General features: G+C 37.0%; 1 protein-coding gene across 1 annotated transcript; it reads right to left on the reverse strand.

Annotated features, from left to right (window-relative positions):
• Nucleotides 1–4,440: 4,440 nt before the first annotated feature.
• UBA2 (ubiquitin like modifier activating enzyme 2) lies at nt 4,441–20,270 on the reverse strand. The gene is made up of 17 exons (XM_030457595.1): nt 19,985–20,270; nt 16,148–16,231; nt 15,819–15,889; nt 14,642–14,706; nt 14,070–14,170; nt 13,787–13,908; nt 13,243–13,310; nt 12,439–12,560; nt 11,519–11,618; nt 10,998–11,158; nt 10,028–10,121; nt 9,817–9,929; nt 9,192–9,347; nt 8,549–8,645; nt 7,869–7,974; nt 6,898–7,034; nt 4,441–5,506 (listed from the first exon to the last, which is right to left on the reverse strand). Exons 1-17 carry the CDS (start codon nt 20,126–20,128, stop codon nt 5,325–5,327), a joined length of 1,923 nt encoding a protein of 640 aa, XP_030313455.1. The 5' UTR covers nt 20,129–20,270; the 3' UTR covers nt 4,441–5,324.
• Between the last annotated feature and the right edge of the window lie 439 nt (nt 20,271–20,709).

Consider the following 20,709-nt stretch of genomic DNA (forward strand, 5'->3'; position numbering starts at 1 on the left):
CTTGCTAGGTTAGTGAGACAGACAGCATATGTCCAAGCACTTAAGATTAATACAGCATTTATGTATCTTATTTCTTTTACAGTTTCATGTTCCACTTCTTTCAGATAATAACACTTCTGGCCAAAGCAGTTTATTGGTTCATACTTCAAAGATTGCACATGGCCTTTGTCATACTTCCTTGCAATCACAGGACATAATCACTGTATATTAAAACACAGCGTAATAGCAGCCACTGTATTTGCATAAATACATAATTTAGTTGGCTAGCTCAGTTAGCAGTGCACCCACTTAGTACTTTTAAGGAGGACATAGGTTATACAGTTTCTTTTAGTTTCAGAGACTTGGAAATACAAAAAACAAACTTGGGATCCTGCAGAACTAAAATTTATCTTGACTTGATAAAATCCTAATACTGCAAACCATAATCTGGCAAAAAAAATCAGACAGCATTTGTGCATTTAATAAAAAAACAGAACCACTGCAGGAGGGGCCAGACTGCTCTACATGTGCCCCTGTTCTCTGCTGGTGCATACCAGGGACTGCATGTGCCTCTTTGCAACCATTACAGAAATGAGGAAGGTTACAAGCACTGACCTCCTGACCTGACAATGCAACACACTTCAGCTATGATAAGGATGATTTCAGAAGACAGATGACATTGGTTTGTTGAGACCACCAATTACATTTACATTTCAGGATATTTTCCATATAAAATGGTATTATAGACAACCCTTGCGAACTGGAAAAATTTAACAAATTAACAAGTACAGAGCTGTTCTGGAAGCAAAGGAACTAACAAAGGCCAGACTCCTACAGGTCTGTATTCTGCATCCTTTCCATACTCCAGTTTGTAACCCTCGTTTCCAGATCCCAAATAATGCTGCAGTCCTGGCTCCATCTTTGCCCCATAGACCTCTCCCACTTCTGTGGGTCTGTTTCTCCTTTTCTACAGACACTTACTTGTCAGTTGCAGAGGCTTTGAAACCACAGATGTAATCACTTCATGTTTTCAAGTAGCTTCAAATGTTGCTGGAGATGGCAGGCAAAGCAATTCCGTATCTTTAGGAAATCATTCTGAAAATTTCTCACTTTTTCTCATGTGATTGAACAAGTATGCTGATGAGAAAGACAAAGATAATGACATGTATCTGAACAGCAATTTTCTTCTCTTAATAAAAACAGCTATAACAAGCTATATCTTAGGAGTACATTTATTTACTTCATCCTGTACTTCCCTAAAGAATCAAGGCCTCCAAATCAAAGCTAAATTAAATTTACTCCCCTTTCATTTGTATGTTCTCTGTAATCATTCTGCTTAGACACCAGCTCAGAAATAATCTCAGGCAGGCAAAAAACAGATGACTGACTTGTGTAAGAATTGTTGTGTTACTCTGATCCTATATTCTGCTTTCTTGCAAATTCATTATCTTTGATGCAAAGAAAGGAAGTTAAAAAACCAATCTTTACCTAAGATGCAGGAACAGAACACAGGGAAAAAAAATATTTTCCTTAATTCAGTGTTTATTCAGTTTTCTAATCCAAATCTACAGTTCTGGGGCAATAGAGATGAGGCTTGGAGCAGATAATACCAAAGGTATATACAAACTGAACAGAAGCCCATTTTATCTTCTGGGATCTAATAAATGGTTAGCAAGAGGTCTTTCTTGTAAAGGTCAGAACTTAAAATGGCACATCAATCTGCTTGCCAGCCATCACAGACAACAGGCCAGGAAAGCATGCACCTCTGTGGTTCAGCTATGAAATGTTTTCATAGAGTAAATGTCACCTAGCACTAGTACAAACATTAAACAGTTATCGACAGGTTTAAGGTGCTTTAGGAAATGGGTTGCTGGGGCTCTCTGTCATCCTGGCCCCAAAGTTCTTTCTCCAGAATGTTTATCAATTGCCCCTTAGCAGTAATTCTCTAGATGCTTTGAGACTCAGACAGTTGCACTTCCACTTGTCTTTTTTTCTTCTTTAAAGAAACACAATGAGATTGTGGAAAAATCTTTAAGCATTTCTCCACCTTAAGTCAGAGCAGCTTAATGGATCTCTACTTAACTGCTGTATATCAATGGTGGTCAATAGTCCTTTCCATGCACCACTGCAGAAAAGGGATATTGAACCAACACCATTCAAAGACAGATACTAGACACTGCTAGCAGCAACTACACTAAAATATTCCACTATTTTTCTTGTCCTTTTCATACATGTACTCAAAAGTAAATAAAAAATACAGATATCAAGAATGATTTTTTTGTTCAGAAGTTTATCTGTGCTATAGAAATTTGTATCAGTATAAACAAACAACTAGAGAAAGCTGTATGACAGAAGACCCAATTTGGATCAGTGTAAATAGCAATTTGCAGACTGAATTAATGAGCCTGGCTTTAAAATTATTAGTTAAGACAGAGCTTACATCAGGCTTGCCAAGCTGAGACACTGGGAAGAATTTGTGCTCCATTTTAACATTTAAATCCCACATCTTCCAACTACATTTCCTTCCGCATTAATATTACTGCTATTAGGACTTGAATAAATTGTCAGTAGAAAAGTGGCTTGCTTTTTTAAAAAATTATTTAAAGCTTAATAAATGCTTCAATTTATAATTTGCTCTCAAGGGGAAGAGTAAGTTTAAACTGGAAAATTCTACATTAATACAATGTTAGTCACTAGTAGCCAATTAAGGAAATTCATACTCCATCAGTTCTGAAAAGCAGTTTTTCATTTAGCAGTTTGCATTTTCAGTGTTTCATTCAGAACTGCCAAAGTTACAAGAACTGAACAGAACGGCTGGCACTACATGAACAGCCTGTCAAATGTTCTATAGAAGCAGCATGTGTAAAGAAAATATATTAAAATCATTCACTTTTAAGTATTTTACAGGGAGGATTTAGGAGAAATTTTTGGCTAACTACTTACTATCCAGACAAGAGAAGCAAAATTACATCTCCTAAGTACATAAAGATGTAATTGCTTATACAATTAGATTTAGACTGCCTTTCATGCTGCAAACCAAATAATGATTCATTATTAAAAGTATTTAATGCTTCGTTAAGACTTAACCTAACAACTGTCCTGCAGTGGTAACCCCATTTAAGATATAAGCATGGTTAACTCTAAACATTTTTGCAATCTGTCCAGGGCAGAGTTGTCTACTGCCCTGAGAAACTACTATGACTATTTTTATGGACAACAGCATCCCAAACATTTTAAGAGACCATCAGAGTACTGTTATTCTGTTAACATGAACAGAAAGCCAGCAGAAGCCAGTGACACTGAACAGTCCCAACACTTCTTCAACCCCAAATCTGCTACTGTCATATTAATTCAATTAAGCTCATATACCAACTTCCAAGTCATGAACACTCTCAGCTTTAGAAAAACAAATGCAAAAAATTACCTGAATTACAGCCTCCAACTGTTAAAATAATAAAAAAAAGTTAGAACACTAAATTCCCATATAAATGTATACAAGCAGAGAAATTTCTCATATAGGTAGTGAAATAGGGTCACAATACTTCAAGACACTTTACACATGCCATCAGCTTAAAGCTTTGTCATGTCACAATGAGAAGCACATCTAACTATGCAAGATACTTGACTACTAATTTAATAAACTAATATTTTTCAGTAAAGCTTAAAAAATGACAGCCTTAATTTTTGAAAAATTGAATCAAACATTGAATTCTACCTAGTGCTTCAACTGTTTATGGCATGACCTGTCAAAGCTTCTCACTGTAGCACTGGAAGTCCTTTCTGTGATGTCACCTTTACCTCTGAGTCTTCACTCATGCTGGCCCACAAGTAACTATCTCAAAAGGATTTAATTTCACGGTGGAGTCTTACAACTCCAAACAAGCTATTGCATTTGACTGTTACTACCTAGAAGAAGAGACAAAACATTAAATGCATTGTAGAATCAGTAGTTTTGAACTGCATTGCAGTTCAACACTAATGCCAAGCTGACTTTTGTACTAGACAGAACCAGATGCAGAAACCAAAACCTAAGAGTGTGTTTTTTCTGCATTCTCCTTCTATACAGTTAACCATTCAGTTTGCAAACTGCAACAGAATAAATCTTATCTGCTCAGTTCCTCTGCTCTGTGAAGCTTACACTCCATACTGTATTAATAAAGCAGCTTTGGTTCACTGGGTTGGAAAATAATTTCAAATAAAGTCAGATAAATGCCTGATTAATGCATTCTAAGAATCAACACTGATAGTTCTGAGAGCTACCAAAATAGCTTAAAAAAAATGCAGTTAAATTTTAAGACATCAATTCTAAACAGTACACTTTTGTCTTATGCACAAAGAGTCACATGTAAAAGAGCAGTGCAAGCAATGCTTCCTTTCTGAAAGGATGAGGTGGTGTTAGCGTGTGGATGGTGGTGCAAGGCTCCAACTGAAGAGGCCAATAACTGATTGTCCAAGAAAAAAAACATTCACAAAAGTTTTATTAAAAAAATTCCCCATTCACCTCAAACAAGTGAAGCTTAAGTTCTGTACTACTAGGTTATGCTTAGAAAAACGAAAATAATACAGTAATTTTTGAAGGCTATACATTGTAAAATCCCATAAGTCAGCATAAACTTGGACTGTGCAAGCAAATATAGCAAGTATTTCAGATGTCATTTATTTGGTCCATCAGATGTACAGTATAGTAGTAGTATCTGAGTTTACAAAACATCAAATATAAATAACCTGAAACTGTAACAATACACAAAAATTTGCTTCTTACATTGACATACCAGGCAGTACGAGCTGAAAAACTTGAGTAAATTAACAGTTTTACAGTAATTTACATAGTGCCAGCTGAAGTTTAAGAACACTGTTAAAACATGGCACTAATTTGCTTTACTGAATTTTCTTCTTTACTTGTTCAGGGTGTGAAAAATGTTTAGCACTAGGCTAAAAATACTTCTTTTCAAGCAAAAAAAGAAATGTATAGTTACCTAAAATCTGGGCATTAGCTTACAACCCTTCACTAAACAAGAGTAGGTTTTTTGTACTATTGAATTATACCTAAAAGGTATTTACACAAAAATATCATGCTTTTTTCATGACTGTTTAAACAAATACTTACTGTAAGTATTTATAAACTATGTTTCTACTACACTTAATATATGGAATTAATTAACCTCTGAAAGAGTCTATCAAGATGAGAGCTTTATCATCAAGAAAAACAGACACAAATTATTTAAGCCAGTGGTTTGTTATTCACTTGGAACAAAGGCCTTAGAATTAGTCTAGTTCTGGACATTTTTCACATCCCAACATAATATACTGTAACTGTATTACATTAACTGAATCACTTTGCCTGTTCAGTCTAATGCTATGATTTCATCTTGCTCTTCTGTCTGCTCAGTACGCACTCTCTTTGTAGACACACACTCTTTGTCTTCTAGTTTTCTCTTGAGGCCTTTGTTTTCCTTATCATCATCAACATTGCTTGAAGTACCTTCATCTTCAGAATCAATAATCAATAAATCATCCTGATCTGGAGCTGCAAAAGATATGTTTTTAATTCAAATGGATACTGTAAAGATAAGTCTACTCTCAAACTGAATTTCATACATAAAAATAAGATTGTCTCTGATACAACAAATATGTGTTGGAGCATTCCTTATCTGTATTCTTTGTTATTCAACTGCAAGAGTATTTTCCATTTCTCTGGAATCAGTATAAAACAGACTTTTCATGTTGTTATTCTCTCTTCAACTAGAGGTAAGGAAATTACTGTGATAACCAAAAAATATGGCAAATATGCTACTTAGCATGTGCAAAATAGAAGAGTTCCATGCTATCTGCAGCAGTCCTTGAGAAACAAACTTTTACACACACTGAGCTGTATTCCAGCCTCTCTTTCCACTAGTGCATTTAACAGAATTCCCCTAGAAGCCATGTTCCATGAGAGAGACAGCACGCAAAGAGAGGGAGAAGTGCAAAAGTGAGCAGATTTAAAGAGCTTAAAGATTACGATAGTATAAACAAGGGAAAACAGAGCCAAACGTGAACTTTCAAGACATCTAGTGGATTTTGTTTGAAGTACAAATTCACTGTAAAAATTTTATGCCAGTTCTTTAAATTAAAAATTTAAAGAAATTTTAGCAATATTCTTTTTATTATAATTCACTTATCTCTCCTGAAACAAAAGGCAAATGGAAGTGACTACATGTGTGCACTTGTGTACGTATCTTAAAAAGGACCATCTGACAGGCAAAGGAACACCATCCAAAAGTATAAAGACAGAACTACAGATATTTAACTTGCATGTCACAGCAAGTATTAATAGTCTGTAATAATTATAAAATGTTTCCAGTAAATTAGCCTTCAGTGCTTGTGCATCTCATATTACTTTAAGTTAAACTATTCTGAGTATGTTCAAAGAAACGCTCTACATTACGTAGGTGATGGCACTTCTTCCTGGGTAACAAATACTATTTTCTTGCCATGCTTTGCTTGACAGGTAAAAAATAATTATTTTGTGTAATAAAGACGTCTTCTTAAATTAACAAAATGAAACACGATCAAAGAGATCCACAAAGTAATTTTCAATCTGTAGGAAGAAAGTGACAGATTTGGTTGATTCGTTTTTGTCAAGCAATAGCACAACCATCAGACAGAATGGATCTCTTATTTAAATCACTGTGCAAATAGTGCACATAAGCTGACAACCCACCAAGCCCTGTGAGTTAAACTATAAAATTTTGAGGTGTAATCATTTGCAACTATCTTTGAATTTCTATTTAATATTATATTTATACACAGTGGCAACTTAAATGTCTTACTTCATGTTGGCAAAGTTAAGTCATAAAACTGAAGACAACTATTTTAATTAGACTGCACTACAGAAAGACTACTTTGTTTTATTCAATATTGATTACTGTTATTTACCTGTTGATGTTGAGGGTTGTGCTCCATCATCACTTCCATTGGTAATGTTCTTGGATGTTGGTTCTGATGGTTTAGGGCCAACTTTTTCAGGGGTATCTCCAACAACTTCAAATTCTACATCTTTTTCTAGGTCTTCACTGCAGAGAAATAAATATACTTTTTAAAAAACAGGTGAAAATAAAAAAAACCTTTGTCTTTTTCACAAAGTAGGTATGTCATTCTAATATGCCCCTAGAGCACCCTGTAACTATGACAAAATGAGAAAAAACATATTAAAAAAAGGAAAATATGCTCAGTGCTCCTGTATATACTTTGTCTATTTGTAGACACCATTCCACCCAGTACCATGTGCTGAGGAATAAGAGGAATCATCACCTGAGCTTACCCTTCTTCCTCATATGTCACATTCTAAGCCTTGCTGGAAGTTCAGTGTGTTAATTTACTGTACATAACATGCCTATTACTTATCCAGGGTTAAAATACACAAACTGATTATTTCCAAGTTACTTCAATTTGCATTGCTATATCTAAACACAGGTAGTCAAGTTGAGCATCTACTACCTTAGCAAGCTGGTTCTTTTGTGGTGGTTTTTTGTTTGGTTTGTTGGTTTTGTTTGTTTGGGTTTTTTAACAGCAGTTTTTTGCTTGTTTGCTGTCCTAAAAGTACATTTGGTTTTGAACTGTATTTTTATGTTGTGTGCTGACAGATTGCCCCAATAAACTTTTTGTAACCCTCAAGAAAGAAACCCAAAACATTCCACAAAAGAAAAAAAGGCCCCCAAACAAACAAAACTCCCCTAAACCCTATAAATTAATAAAACCCCCCAAGCCATTTCCTCTTTAACCTCTATATTTTCTTTCCATAGCTTGATCTTTGAGTTTTGTTCATTAATTTAACATTCTTAGTTTGGAAATTATGTGTGGAACTGCTCTACCTCTACACACAAAAATAATTATTTCAGAATATTTACCTATGAAGCACATTGATTAACAGTGTGTAGTCCTGGAGGAAATCATCTGCTTGTAGTCGGGTGCCATTTCGAATTCCAAAGTCTGATAACTTCCTGTGGTTATTTGCTAAAAAAAAAAAAAACAAAACAGTGAAAAACTGCAGTGTATACAGCTATTTATCTTTTACACCTGATTAAACATGATGGAATGAATACTCCAGAAGTTTTATGTACAAATGTAAAATTATCATTGCTTATATTTAAAGAAAAAGCTGATATTTAAGCCTATCAGGAGTTAATACTATTCCTGTTTGACTTACACCTCGTGCATCATGTTGAAGCACTTCACTATTACTGCATTTAGAAACATTCTGGATCTATTTGTGTTACGATCACACTTACAAGCATCAAAAAGATCACAATCTAAGAACAAGAAAATGGAAGAGACTTCACTCTTGAAAGGAATCCTGACACGCCAGGTATAAATTATTTCATATAGGGAGCCTGAACTGGACAGAGTGACCTGTAGACCTGTAGTGTACCAGCTATTCTCAAGCCACTTAAATCCTTGCAAATCCAGTCCTCTTCAAATATTAGTCCACAGGATGAACAATAGAACATTTGCTATATTTCCATTCTCTGCATCTTGGTTTCTTCCTAGTTTTTATCTGCTATTATCTAAGAAGCTTCAGTATGCATACCTTCTGTTTCTCCTTCTTCTGAAGAGATAAGGATAGTCCCTTTTCCATCATCTATTTGCACATCTGGTGCTACCATAGCAAATTTTTCTTTCACTATCTGAAAAGATGAAAATTATTATTTAATCAATATCTGACTCAATAAAACTTAAACAAGAAAGAACCTTTTGAATTATGTTGATTTTCTTTTCCTGGCTTATTTTCAGGCAGCTGCTGAAACTTTTTTTCTTTGTACTTCAATGAACAAAATCATTCTATTTTTGCTGTCTGAAACCTACAAGTTCAGATACTGAATTTTTTTTAGAATACATCATAAAATTACAGATTTACAAGTCTCATGTGACCATGCAATTGTAATGTGGCTAATGAACTGAAATGGAAATTTAGCTTTTTGCTATTGAAAATAAATAGACTTTAAAAACAAAAAAAGTAATTACCGAATATAAATATTCTTTCACAGATACACAAGAACATACAAGCAAGAAGCATACTGGCTAATTTAGCTCTTCTTTTAGGTGAGAGAAACGCAAGATGTAGAGCAAATACAAACAGATGATGTTCAGACAAAATATGAACAAAGCCCCAGCTTTAATAATTTACAGTATTAGAATAAAAATGAAAGCTGCAGCTATTATTCAAGATTTACCTTATCCTGGAGTGTTAACACAGTAACTTTGTGTACATTAAGTTTCACAGTCACTTCTGGCTTACTTGCACACACATAACAGTTAGGATTTGGTGGATCCAAAGCACAAGGGACCAACAGCTTCTTTCTGGGATTTGGCTGCTTGTTCAGAAAAATCTTGAGGACAGATAAGAATAAAACAAGTTAAACTACAAGAAACAGCACTCATAAAACCTGTTTCCTACAGATTTATTCTCTTGGTGTCACTGGTTGGTTGTTCCCTAATCCTCTTTGACATGCCTGCTGAATGCTTCCAGAAGGAAGTGCATATTACAGTCAGTCCACAATGACACTTGTGTTGACTGACCAGCTGTCACCAAATAGGTGAAACAACCATTTTTAGAGTGATGTCAGCCTGGTTCTCTCTCCAACCCAGCAGCCAATTTTCATTAAATCAGAGGAATTTAATGATCCTTGAGACTTCCACTTCTCTTTCACTGCAGCTGAAAGTTCCCAGCACACTCAGAATCTACTGAAGCAACAAGTGAGAGACAGTAAAACTACACAATAGTCAAAACAGGTTAAATATGACTTTTAAACAAACAATGAATAGCAAGAAAGTATAAAGTATCTTGTTCTAACTTACCGTTCTACACTGATCTATTTTTCCTGATAAAATCTTCAAACCCTCCAGCACTATCAGACCAGCTATTACTGCATTTGTAGTGGCTATAGCTGGGATAATATTTCCTGCCATTGCTGCAAAATAAGTAACAGTAAACAGATTTTTACTAGTAAATCAAAATGAGTAGTTAAGATTACTATTTAGATAAAACAATGTTGTATTTTATCCTTACACTTGATATCAAATCTGCTCTTCATATTCATACTGAAAACATGCATCCTGAGATTCGCAGCAGAAGTGACAAAATCCATCGCAGAAGGGTCATCCTGACAAGGCAAAATGTACTTAGAAATCAGATTACTCATTGGGAAAAGTTTTTAACACATTATTTCTAATATCTTAAAACCAGAAAGTTTTTCAAAAAAGTCTGCAAATGTTCCATTTCAAAGTCAGTATACTTCCTCTTTCAGATGGAAAGTTTAGACAGTGAAGTAGTACTTTAAACAAATGTGTTTAGAAATTGTACTTAGCATTTAGGTGGAGTTAGGATATTTAAAATGCCTTGTATATTCAAAATAATGTCTAAATCATAAATCTTACAATTATTTATGCTCAGTTTCAAAAACAAGGAGTATTTTTACCATCTGTTCTAATACTATTCTACTACTTTGTCTCTGTACATTTACAAACTACTTTTTTTTCCTTATGCCAAATGACATCTGACCACAAAAACATTAAACCTACTCTGGTGCTAAAAGAGAAAATTCTTTTCTTCTTTTTTTTTTTTCAGCAAAACTTGTATCACATGACTACTGTCAGAGCTAATTATTATGTACAGCTCAGTAGAACTATAGCTACAAATTAGATGTATAAGATCATATTTTAATGAAAGCTAGAGCAAAGATAAAAATGGAATTACATTATTAAAACATTAAAAAAAATTATGACAAATACTTCTGAATTTGTGCTTTTAGAAGTCTATGAATTAAGATATTTTCCATCCCAATACTTAATACTTACACACAAGTTACAACATAGTGTTTAATGTATAGATTTGTTTACATATGGGAAGAGCATTCAGTGAGGTGCCAGACATTTTCATTCTAAGCTACACTATTTTAGAATGAAACTAATTGAATCTAATTGATATTTGTATTACCTATGTAGAGTGTAACTGTTTCTGATGTGTTTAGTAAACTAACCTTATCCCATATAAGCTCTGCTCCATCACCCTTCTCAGCCAGGTGTAGTCTCAGGGTTTCAACACTCTTTGAAAACAAGTGTGCATAGCTCTTGACATCAAGAACCTGCTGATCCTTCAAGATTGCAGAGGATTCATTTTGTTGGTCGGATATGGTTTTCTCTTTGGGAAAAAAAAAACAAAACAAACAGTAACACATAATTTTTCAGCAAAACTCAGCTTTTGGAGATAAATGTCTTAGTGCTTATGGAAGGGTCTGCTAGAATAAGCTGACATGTAATTTGGTGAAATGTGAATTTTCTACAGCCAATACTGAGTATCTAAAATAAAAATTTCAGAGCAGTTTAAAAAAAAAATATTTCTACACAGAGAAAAAAATTAAATCCTTAGGAATATCAAAGAATTAATTTGTTCATTATCCACTACACTACTGTGACAGTGAGAAAATTTATGTATGAGAGAGATATATTAACAAACAGCAGGTATGACTTATAAATATAGATTGTGAGCAGGGACAATTACCTTGGTTTTGTACCTCAGCCCAGTCCAGTGGCACTGGAGGCTTTCTTTTTCTCCACAGTTTATCCATTGTCAGCAGGTATCTTATGTCATCTTTGAAAAGCTAGAAAAAAATTTTTTTAGAAGACAACAACAACAACAACAAAAGAAAAAACAACTTTATTTTGACATCTGCTGTGAAATTGAAAAATCAGCATTAGATTCATGGTTTTATTTTCTCCTTGAAAATATTTTAAATCTCATAAACAAAAATCAAATTCCACAGAAAAAAAATAATAATCCCAGATGTGAGAAACTTCTTACTCTCCATTCTCTAACACTTACTGCATAAAGCAGTCACAGCTCTGATTAATTTGGCATGGAATAAAGAAAAGATCAAGAACCAATAGTCCAAACAGTGGGTTCGTGTGCCAGCTGAAGCCATCACTACAGCTATTTTTACATTCTTAAGATATTCTTACCTATAAGCCAATGAGTGAAGTTACTGCTATCTATGACCATTACATTCTATACTCATTTCCTCTATTTATCCATTTCCAGCTACTACTTAAGAGAAAAGACTCCTAAACCAGCTTGTATTTTCTTGTGCCAGAGTATGATTCAACACAGAAGGCCACTGAGAGCTTCTAGGCCCTCCAAATCATTCTGATTATGCCCAGTGAAATGCCTAGAGAATTCAAGTTTATCTTTTCATGTTAGAAGTAATCTGAATGAAGTTTTTTCTGTGTATTATGGACAAGCTGCTGAAGCATAAGGAATGATGTAAAATATGCAAGTGCTGTAAAAGACCAACTCAACAGCAAAACTGGTTGAAGTCATAATTGCACGATTGATGGCCAGCATTAACTGTGCAAACTGGGTTTTGACTAACTTTAAAGCACCTCATACACTTAGAACAAAGACATAATGGGTAAAGAAGATACCTTAGTAAAAAGTTTCACTGGATCGTATCCTGTTGATTTAGCCCACTCCTTGGTTGAAACACGTTTAATCTCACCATCTTCATTGGATGCTCGTGCCCTGGCTTCTGCTTCTGCTGGCTCCCCTATTAGTAAAGAATTAATCAAGTATTTTAATTCACAAAAAGAAAAATCACATCCAAATATGTCCCCTAGAGTCAATAACTAAAATTATGCAGTGGCTCCACTGCACCCAGCAAAAGCTGATTTACGTAAAGTGCAACTCCTCCTCTTTTTAGTTCTGCAACTGCAGCTCACTAATTCAGCTCCATGTCACATCATTCCTTTAGTAGCAGAAACAGTGAACAATTGCTTCATATTAACTTTCTCCACATGATGTTGCAACTTCATAAATCTCTAACTATCCCCTTCTAGTAGTCTCCTTTCCTGTCTGAAGTCTTGGTTTGGTTAGAACCTCAACAACAACAACAAATCAGCTTGTCACCTCTGCTCACATGCAAAAAAATATTCCACACATACAGCTGTTATCCATGTTGTGTTTTTTCCCTTCACAGTCACATCCAGCAATTGCTGTTGTGATTCCTAATGCTGCAGTAGTATGAGGGAACTAAATTATGCACACTATACATGAAGATCTGTAAGGGAATATACTGTTAATAGACCCCAAAGTGGTGTGGTACAGTAAATGGAATCCTCTTAAAATGGAGCTGAACTCTCTAGCCTTAAGAAATATACAGGAAAAAACCATAATCTCTGAAACAGAACATTTTAGTAGCAGGGTAAGGTACCAGTTTGCAACACACTCACAGGCAGCTTCAGGGTCAGCTCTGTCAGGAGAGACTTCTTGATCAGCATCTTCTTCTCCAAACAACTGGCTGTAAATAATTAAGAAAAATACAACGCTACAATTTCATCCCATCTGGTTAAAGACTGAAATATTAGCTAACAGTTACACATCCACTTCAGAATTATTGATATCAGAGTGACACTTCATACATTGCCTTTTAAATTGTTGGGATTCATCACATGACGATTTAACACTGAGAACACAAGATGTCCAGTTGAAAAATGTACTAAAATGTAATAAATGTAATAAAATGTAAAAAAATGGAATAAGGCAGTTGTGTGTAACTCACTCAGTAGTTGATGCAGCCTTACATTTATATTGCAGTATTGAATGCATTGCTTATAAACCTTCAAGTTCCCAGCAAACTTTACATCTGTTAATACATGCATGAGACTGAAAATCGTGTTAACTTCACTCAAAGGTGAAGAATAAAGTAACCTCAACCTACAGCACTGTGCCAAAGTGAACCACAGTACCTAATTTCTTTTTTAGAAGATCACTCACTTGAACAAATACTTAGCCCACACAATGCAATGGATAGGTTCCGATGGTGTATTCCTGATTGTGCAGCCTGGAAAAGTCTTCTGAGTTGGTTTAGGATGACACTCATAACACTCTGTCACTCCCTAGTGAAAAGTGAACAATTTGCTTGTCACACTGTGAAGGCAACTGACAGCATATGCTATTACCAGATGAACTTTAACCACATCTCAACACACCCAACTCCCTGTTGTCTAAAATAGTCAATGATTTAAACTTAAACGACAAGAGTAGCACACAACCTAACCTTTTTAATAACTGTTACTTGTCCGAGGTAGCCTGCAGTTCCACTCTCTATAAGAGGAACATCAGCAGCCAGACACATCCTGTTCACATGGTTACGGGCAGCTGCAAATCAAGAGTTTTTTAAGAAAAACTTGAATAAATAGAAGAAAAAAGTTTTACTTCCCCAAATTTAATCTAGCCTCTTATGCAACCATTTATCTTTATGCAACCATTTATCTTGTTTCATTACAGAGCACTATATCTTTTTCAGTCAATTTTCAAAATTAACACAAAATGTATCAATGCTATTAAATGTAGCAAACACAACTGAATAAAATTACATATGTACAAACAATACTCCAGTTCCCATAAAACAGGAACATACTTAGTATTTACATTCAAAAAACCTGTAAAAGAACAAACTAAACTTTCAAGTTGCTAGTGAAGCACATACGCATGAGTCAAACTACAGAGTTAAGAGGATATTCGGTATTTGCAGAAGTACTAAGAATAAAACATTAAAATTCTGTTTCTATGAACAAGCAAGCAGTAATATTTTCATCTACAATATAAAAACGATAGTGAAAACTTCACCTCTGTTATCCAGAGCATTCATAACCAACGTAAACTGGCGGAAGAACTCTACATTATAGTCAGGGCTACAGAAAAGAAAAACAACACTCAAAATGGCAGATCAAAGTTGTTGGTTATTATACCACAACAGAAATTATATACATGCATAGGGTGGACTGATGATTGTGTAATAAGTTACACAGATTATAAATTTACTGCTAGTCTTTAACTGCCTCATTTGTCTTCTACCCATTCTAAAGCTGGGGGAAAGCATGAGTTTCATGCTGCTGAAAGGAAGCTATAGCAATTAGTACTAATTTGACCAATGAAACAGGCAGACAATGAAAAAGTGATTATACTGTTCTGAACTAATGAGTAAATTAGCTGAGTTATGGTAACTGACCTTAAAAACCATCAGCTAAAGCTAAAAAAATGTGCACGCTGTGAATAGCTCATTACACTGTTGATAATTCATTATATTGTGATAGCTCAATTGGTTTTGATTGTGCCTCCATGTCCTTAGGAGCCAAGACACAGGATTTCAAAATATTGACATTTTAATATCTTTATATTGCATTTTTCTGATTTAAAGAAGGTGGCAAATAAGAGAGAGTAAAAAGGAAACAGGATTAAAGGTTTTACAGTTTCAAGAAAAGAATGTTTCAGTGAGTAACAAACAGAATTCAGTTCAATATTACAGAATATTAATTTTTAAGAAACAGAAAAAATATAAATTAAAACAGAGAACAGCTAATGATAATCTACATGATTTTGTACTCTGGTCATTGGTTATGGATCACAAAGACTAAATTTTAAGTTTTGGGCATATATAAATGACACTCAATTACCTACACACAAAGGACTCTGTTTTTTTAATAACAGACTCACCATTCACACTTATTTTAATTAAATTATTGCTCACGACATAAGGGCATCCTTACAGTATAGAAACTTAAATAGTACATGTTGCAAGTAAAATTAAAAAATAGACACAAGCAAATGGCTACAACTAACTAGGAGAGCTTAAGAAAACTCATGCAAAATCTACACTTCCACTCAGGTGTGTGATAGTCTGCTATTAACAGCTATTTCTCCTTACTGTAGTAGCTTTGTAAAATATCTTAAAGAACACCATCTTAGTATTTAACACAGGACTTGCAAATCAAAACATGTAATTAGAGCTTAAAAACAAACATACTTCATGATGCTATCATGGTAAGCTATAATATTAGCTTCTGGATAAAACCGTAACACGCTTTCCTTGGCAACCTAGAAATAAAAAAAAACAAACAAAAAACAAAAAACCACTTATTATTATCTTCCTTCCTTCTAAAGACAGACTCAATACTAGTTGAGTATTGAGAAAGATGACTACCTTAAGAGGTTTAAATACGTTTATAACGAAATGTGGATAGCTGTGATCAACCAACCACCACTTACCTCTTTACAGTAGGAAAAAACCTGTGATATGTTTCTAAGACTGTCCATAAAACATTACTAAAATGAGCTTTGATTTTTTTTCCTCACCTGTGATTTTGATCTTCCAACATGTTTCTTTTGAAATAAAAACTGCCTGTTGAGATTGCTGACATCAATAGTATCCAAATCAATCTATAAACATACAAGAGAGCCATTTCACTATCACAGCAATAAAAGGAACAAAATCATTAAAGAGTTTGAAGCAAATGCCACTGACCAAAAAGCATGAACTTCACAGATCTGTTTTCAGACCTGTATGCAGGTGTTAAATCTGAACTATAGCAATTGTAAAGGCACAAGGATCACATAATCATCTTCAGGAAATACATACATTTGTTAAAGAATTAATAACTATGGAACCTTAACTCAAAAATTAAGGCCAATATGACAACAAACTTTCTGAAAATAGTCCCTACTAAAAAGAAACATGTTTTGAGATTCATACGCATTATAGTCAGCAGAAAGTCAATAACTCATTGTCCTGTGTATCATAGGAGAAAGATTTTAGTAAGAATTCATCAGGAGCACAGCATACAGACTCAGAGACAGAGATACTGCAGTAATCAGTCTAGACAGGCCCAGTCAGACCCTAGGTGGGACAAACCACCCTGAATGCTGGTGCTGCACCACACTTCTTCAAGGTTCAAGGAAGGCTACTTGAACTAATTACTACTTTACATTTGATCATGGCTTTGAGCAACTCAATCAGTAAACTGAGGGCTGCACTGTCATCTAATTCATACACTGCAGACAAAAGCATTTACTCTTTGTAACCAAGACTAGCACTTAAATGAAGTGTCATAAAAATATGAAGTTTATGAATTATGAAAAAAAATCCAATCACACAATTAAGATGTTTAAAAACATATACCACAGAACATGTGATATACAACTTCAAAGGATGCCACAACTGTAATCCCCCTAAAAGCCATTTCTATTAATTAGTATATGCACATGAACATTGTAATTTCAAATGTCTTCACGCCCCACAAGAATTAAGATTTAATTAGAACTGTGAGAACATTTATCCCTTTGCTGTCACTACTTTTCCTTTAATGAAACATTTTTCTTTAGTTTTTTAGAAGTCCTCTCTTTTCAGAGGGCTTCTAACATTTTTAACTAGGAGGGAAGGCAGACAATTTTTCTAAGCCTCAGAGATATGTCTCCCAAATTCCCATAGATAATGCTTTCAGCTATGCAGAGAGTGCTATCACACTGACTGTGCAGTGGGAAGTTTAAGCATGACCTACTGAGGGTGTTCTCGTATGCTTTTGATTTAATTAACCAAACCTGAATAATGAAAAAACAGTACCACACACTTCTCACTTAAAATACTTTGCATGCAAGATCCAGACTCCAAAATTAAACTTCCATTTTTCTGAAGGGAACAGTATATTAAAACTTAATCCTTAAACAAAAAATAAGAACTGTAACAGCTAATGAGTTTTATTTAAATACTAAATGAAAGCACTTGTGGATCTAAAGCAAACAGAAAATGCACAATATTTAAGAAATTTATTATAAAGCAGCCTGTTTATTACCCTTAGTATCCTAGTGACTACTCAAGGTGTTGCATCTTTCCTTGAAAATGTTATCTGCATGAAAACACATTCCTACCTCCTTACCTTCTGAGTGTAAGATACACTCAGAAAGTTTGCTTAGTCCAAAGGCCAAGAAACTCAACTGAAAATGATTTAGGGCTTAATTCTGTTAAAACTTCCTACTACTCAGAAAGCTTTTAGTGTTTTAACTGGAAATGATAACAAGTGACGTAAGCCACAAATGATCCAGTACTATCAAGGCCAGAAGAAGAAAAGGAAGTTTTTCTCCAAAGAGAATACTTGAGACCATGAGACCTCAACAGAATCTTCAATCTAGCAAAGACTAATCTCAATTTAACAATTCTCTCATTTAAATAACCTTTATACTGCTGCATTTTAGTAAGTTAGAAGGAAAGGCCTCAGAAGTTCTTAAGAATATATATTCACATTGCTAATTCAGACTTGGATTTTAAGTAATTTTAGTTTGTTCTGCATTAATGAAAATAATGACACTGCCTATCAACAAAGTATGCTTAATTAAATCATGTATTTGTGAATTGTCTGGTAGTCAAAACTATTATTTTTTTAGTATTTTTTAAAAATAGATTTCACAACTTGAAGAATAAAAAGCATTTTCAAACATTCAAGTTTGACAGCACTTAATAACCTAGGAAAAAACTCAACCATATCACAAATGTCAACAAAAGCAATTTAATCTCCTAACAGCAAATCTCCTCTATGTGTAACAATTCTTTTTTTGGTCTCTCCTTGTCTTTTGCCTACCCACTCTGTATGCTATCAAAACACTACTGTCTTGCATAGAACACTGCCAATGATATTTTTAAATGAAGATGGCCCTGATCCAACATGTACTTGAGTTAATGGAGTCTAACCAAGTCGGCCTTAAAAGACAATACTAAAAAAACCAAACTAGAGTTGGTGAAAGAATAATCGTACCCAAATGAGATTTATGCCTAACAACTGGAAAATCAGGAGACACTAAACCTTTCCTATTCTAACAGCCAGCAGGAGTACACAAATGGCACAGAGCAGGGAAAGAAAACAAGGATAAAAAGTGCAGAAACTGCAGGCTTCCACTCTTTTGCATGTTTACTTCAACAGCAAAATGTTAAAATTGGATGGGCTCTCAGTGGCAGCCTCAAATCAAAGGGACAGTTTGGAATGACACTTAAGCATATCCTACAATTCTAAAACGTATTTCAGTAGAAAGGCCTGAGCTGTCAGAATAACAAGGCAAACCAGTAGTTGCACTCTTCCACAACCTGATCGTTTCAGATAAAAGCTGCTTCTAATATGCTCTTCTCATTAAGTCTGACTGTAAAAAGAAACTTCTTAAAACTCATCATACATAAGTCTCAGATGTGACTCCTGGCCAGGCACACACAAGTAAAAACGTCCTCAAGGAATAAGACCTGTGCTCTAGCTGGATTTGTACTTCCACGATTTCTTAAAACCACATACTTTTCCTAACTACAATTAGAAACTAATAAAGGTGGGTCATCAAAGCTTTGCCAATAGTATTTCTCTCTACCTCATTTTCATAATCATCCTCTCAATTCTGCCCTTCCTATACACGTTCAAAGATCTGTTTCAGGAAGCAAAAGTGAAAGCAACAGCCCGCGGGAAGCTACCGTGACCGGACGAAGAGTGACAGTTTTACAGCTCGGTATCTAAGAATACAGTTCACCTCCAAAGTATTTCGGTTTTCGCTGCAGTCCATCCCTGGACCATTACCCAGCGTATTAGCCAAGGAGGCAGTAGGCAAAACTACGGCTCGAAGGAGCAATCGCTGGGCAGCAACCATGGCACAGCTCTGCTTCCTTGCAGATCATCAACAGGCTCCCGGAGGGGCGCAGCCACTCCTCCGCCGACCGAGGGCTGTACCCACCGCTGTCCCGGAAAGGTGGCCCGACCTCCGGGGGGACACACCGCCCGCTCCCCCTTCCCGGCGCCCGCTCAGGGCGGTCGGCGGGAAGCAGACCCGCGAGGCGCTCCCGCCTGAGGCGGAGGCGCGGATGGCGCCCGCAGGCCGCGGCCCTTTTGTGGCGGAGCCCGACCCTCGGCGGCGGGGGCGGCAGCCCGGGGCCGGCGGCTTTGGCGGGCCGGGAGCAGTTTGAAAACACGCAGACAATGCGGCTGGCGGGAGGGGCCGTGCCGACACAGCGCCCCCCGCGGCCCCGCCGCCGCGGCCCCCCTCAGGCCCCCGGCCCGCTCCCGGCCACCCCTCCCTGCCTTCCCCGCCCGGCCTCGGCCGCGCCGCTGCCCAGCGGCCCCTCAGCCGCCCAGGCCCCCGCCCCGCCCCGGCTGCGGCCCCGGCCCGCACCACGTCGATGTTGCTGAAGCCGGTGAGCACCAGGTCCTTGAGGAGCTCGCAGCCGATACCGCCGGCTCCTACCACCAAAAGCCGCGCCTGGGCCACGGCCTCCGCCAGCTCGCTGCGCAAGGGGCCCGACACCGGCAGAGACATGACGGCGGGAGGGCGGGCGGGCGGGAGAACGACGGCGGCGGCTGCGGGCAGAGGCGGCGACTCGGCGCGGCGCTCCTCAGCCGGGCCGCACTCCGGTCAGCGAGCTCGGCCGGGAGGAGAGCGGCACCCGCCCTCCAGCGCCTCCTGCCGGAGCGGAGGGCCTCGGCCCACGCACCGCCCAGGAAGGCTGCAGCGGGGCGGGCCGGGAGCACAGAGCCGCCGGTTCGAGTCCCGCTCCTGCCGGGCCCGCAGGCCGCCGCGGCTGGGGGTCTGCCGGGGGACTGGCACCCGGAGTACCGCCCGGAGGCAAAGGCGGCCCCCCCTCTGTCTGCTGCTGCCACCACGGCTTGGTCCACACACTGCACTCTGATCTCACTGCCAAGGCCGGGGAACGGCAGGGCGAGCACCAGCAGTGCTCAAGGTGTAACATAAGAGTTTATACAGGTTTCACTCAGTTAACTCACTCACTTCTAGAAAATGACACGCTGTGCTACAACTCTTCCGTACTAAATAGCAGTTTTGAAAACACGTGCCAGCATTTTTGCTCCCCCTTTGTGGAACGCACTTTTAGTGTGCTAACT

The sequence above is a fragment of the Calypte anna genome, chromosome 11 (genome assembly GCF_003957555.1).
Source record: "Calypte anna isolate BGI_N300 chromosome 11, bCalAnn1_v1.p, whole genome shotgun sequence".
In the NCBI taxonomy this organism is placed as follows: Eukaryota; Metazoa; Chordata; class Aves; order Apodiformes; family Trochilidae; genus Calypte; species Calypte anna.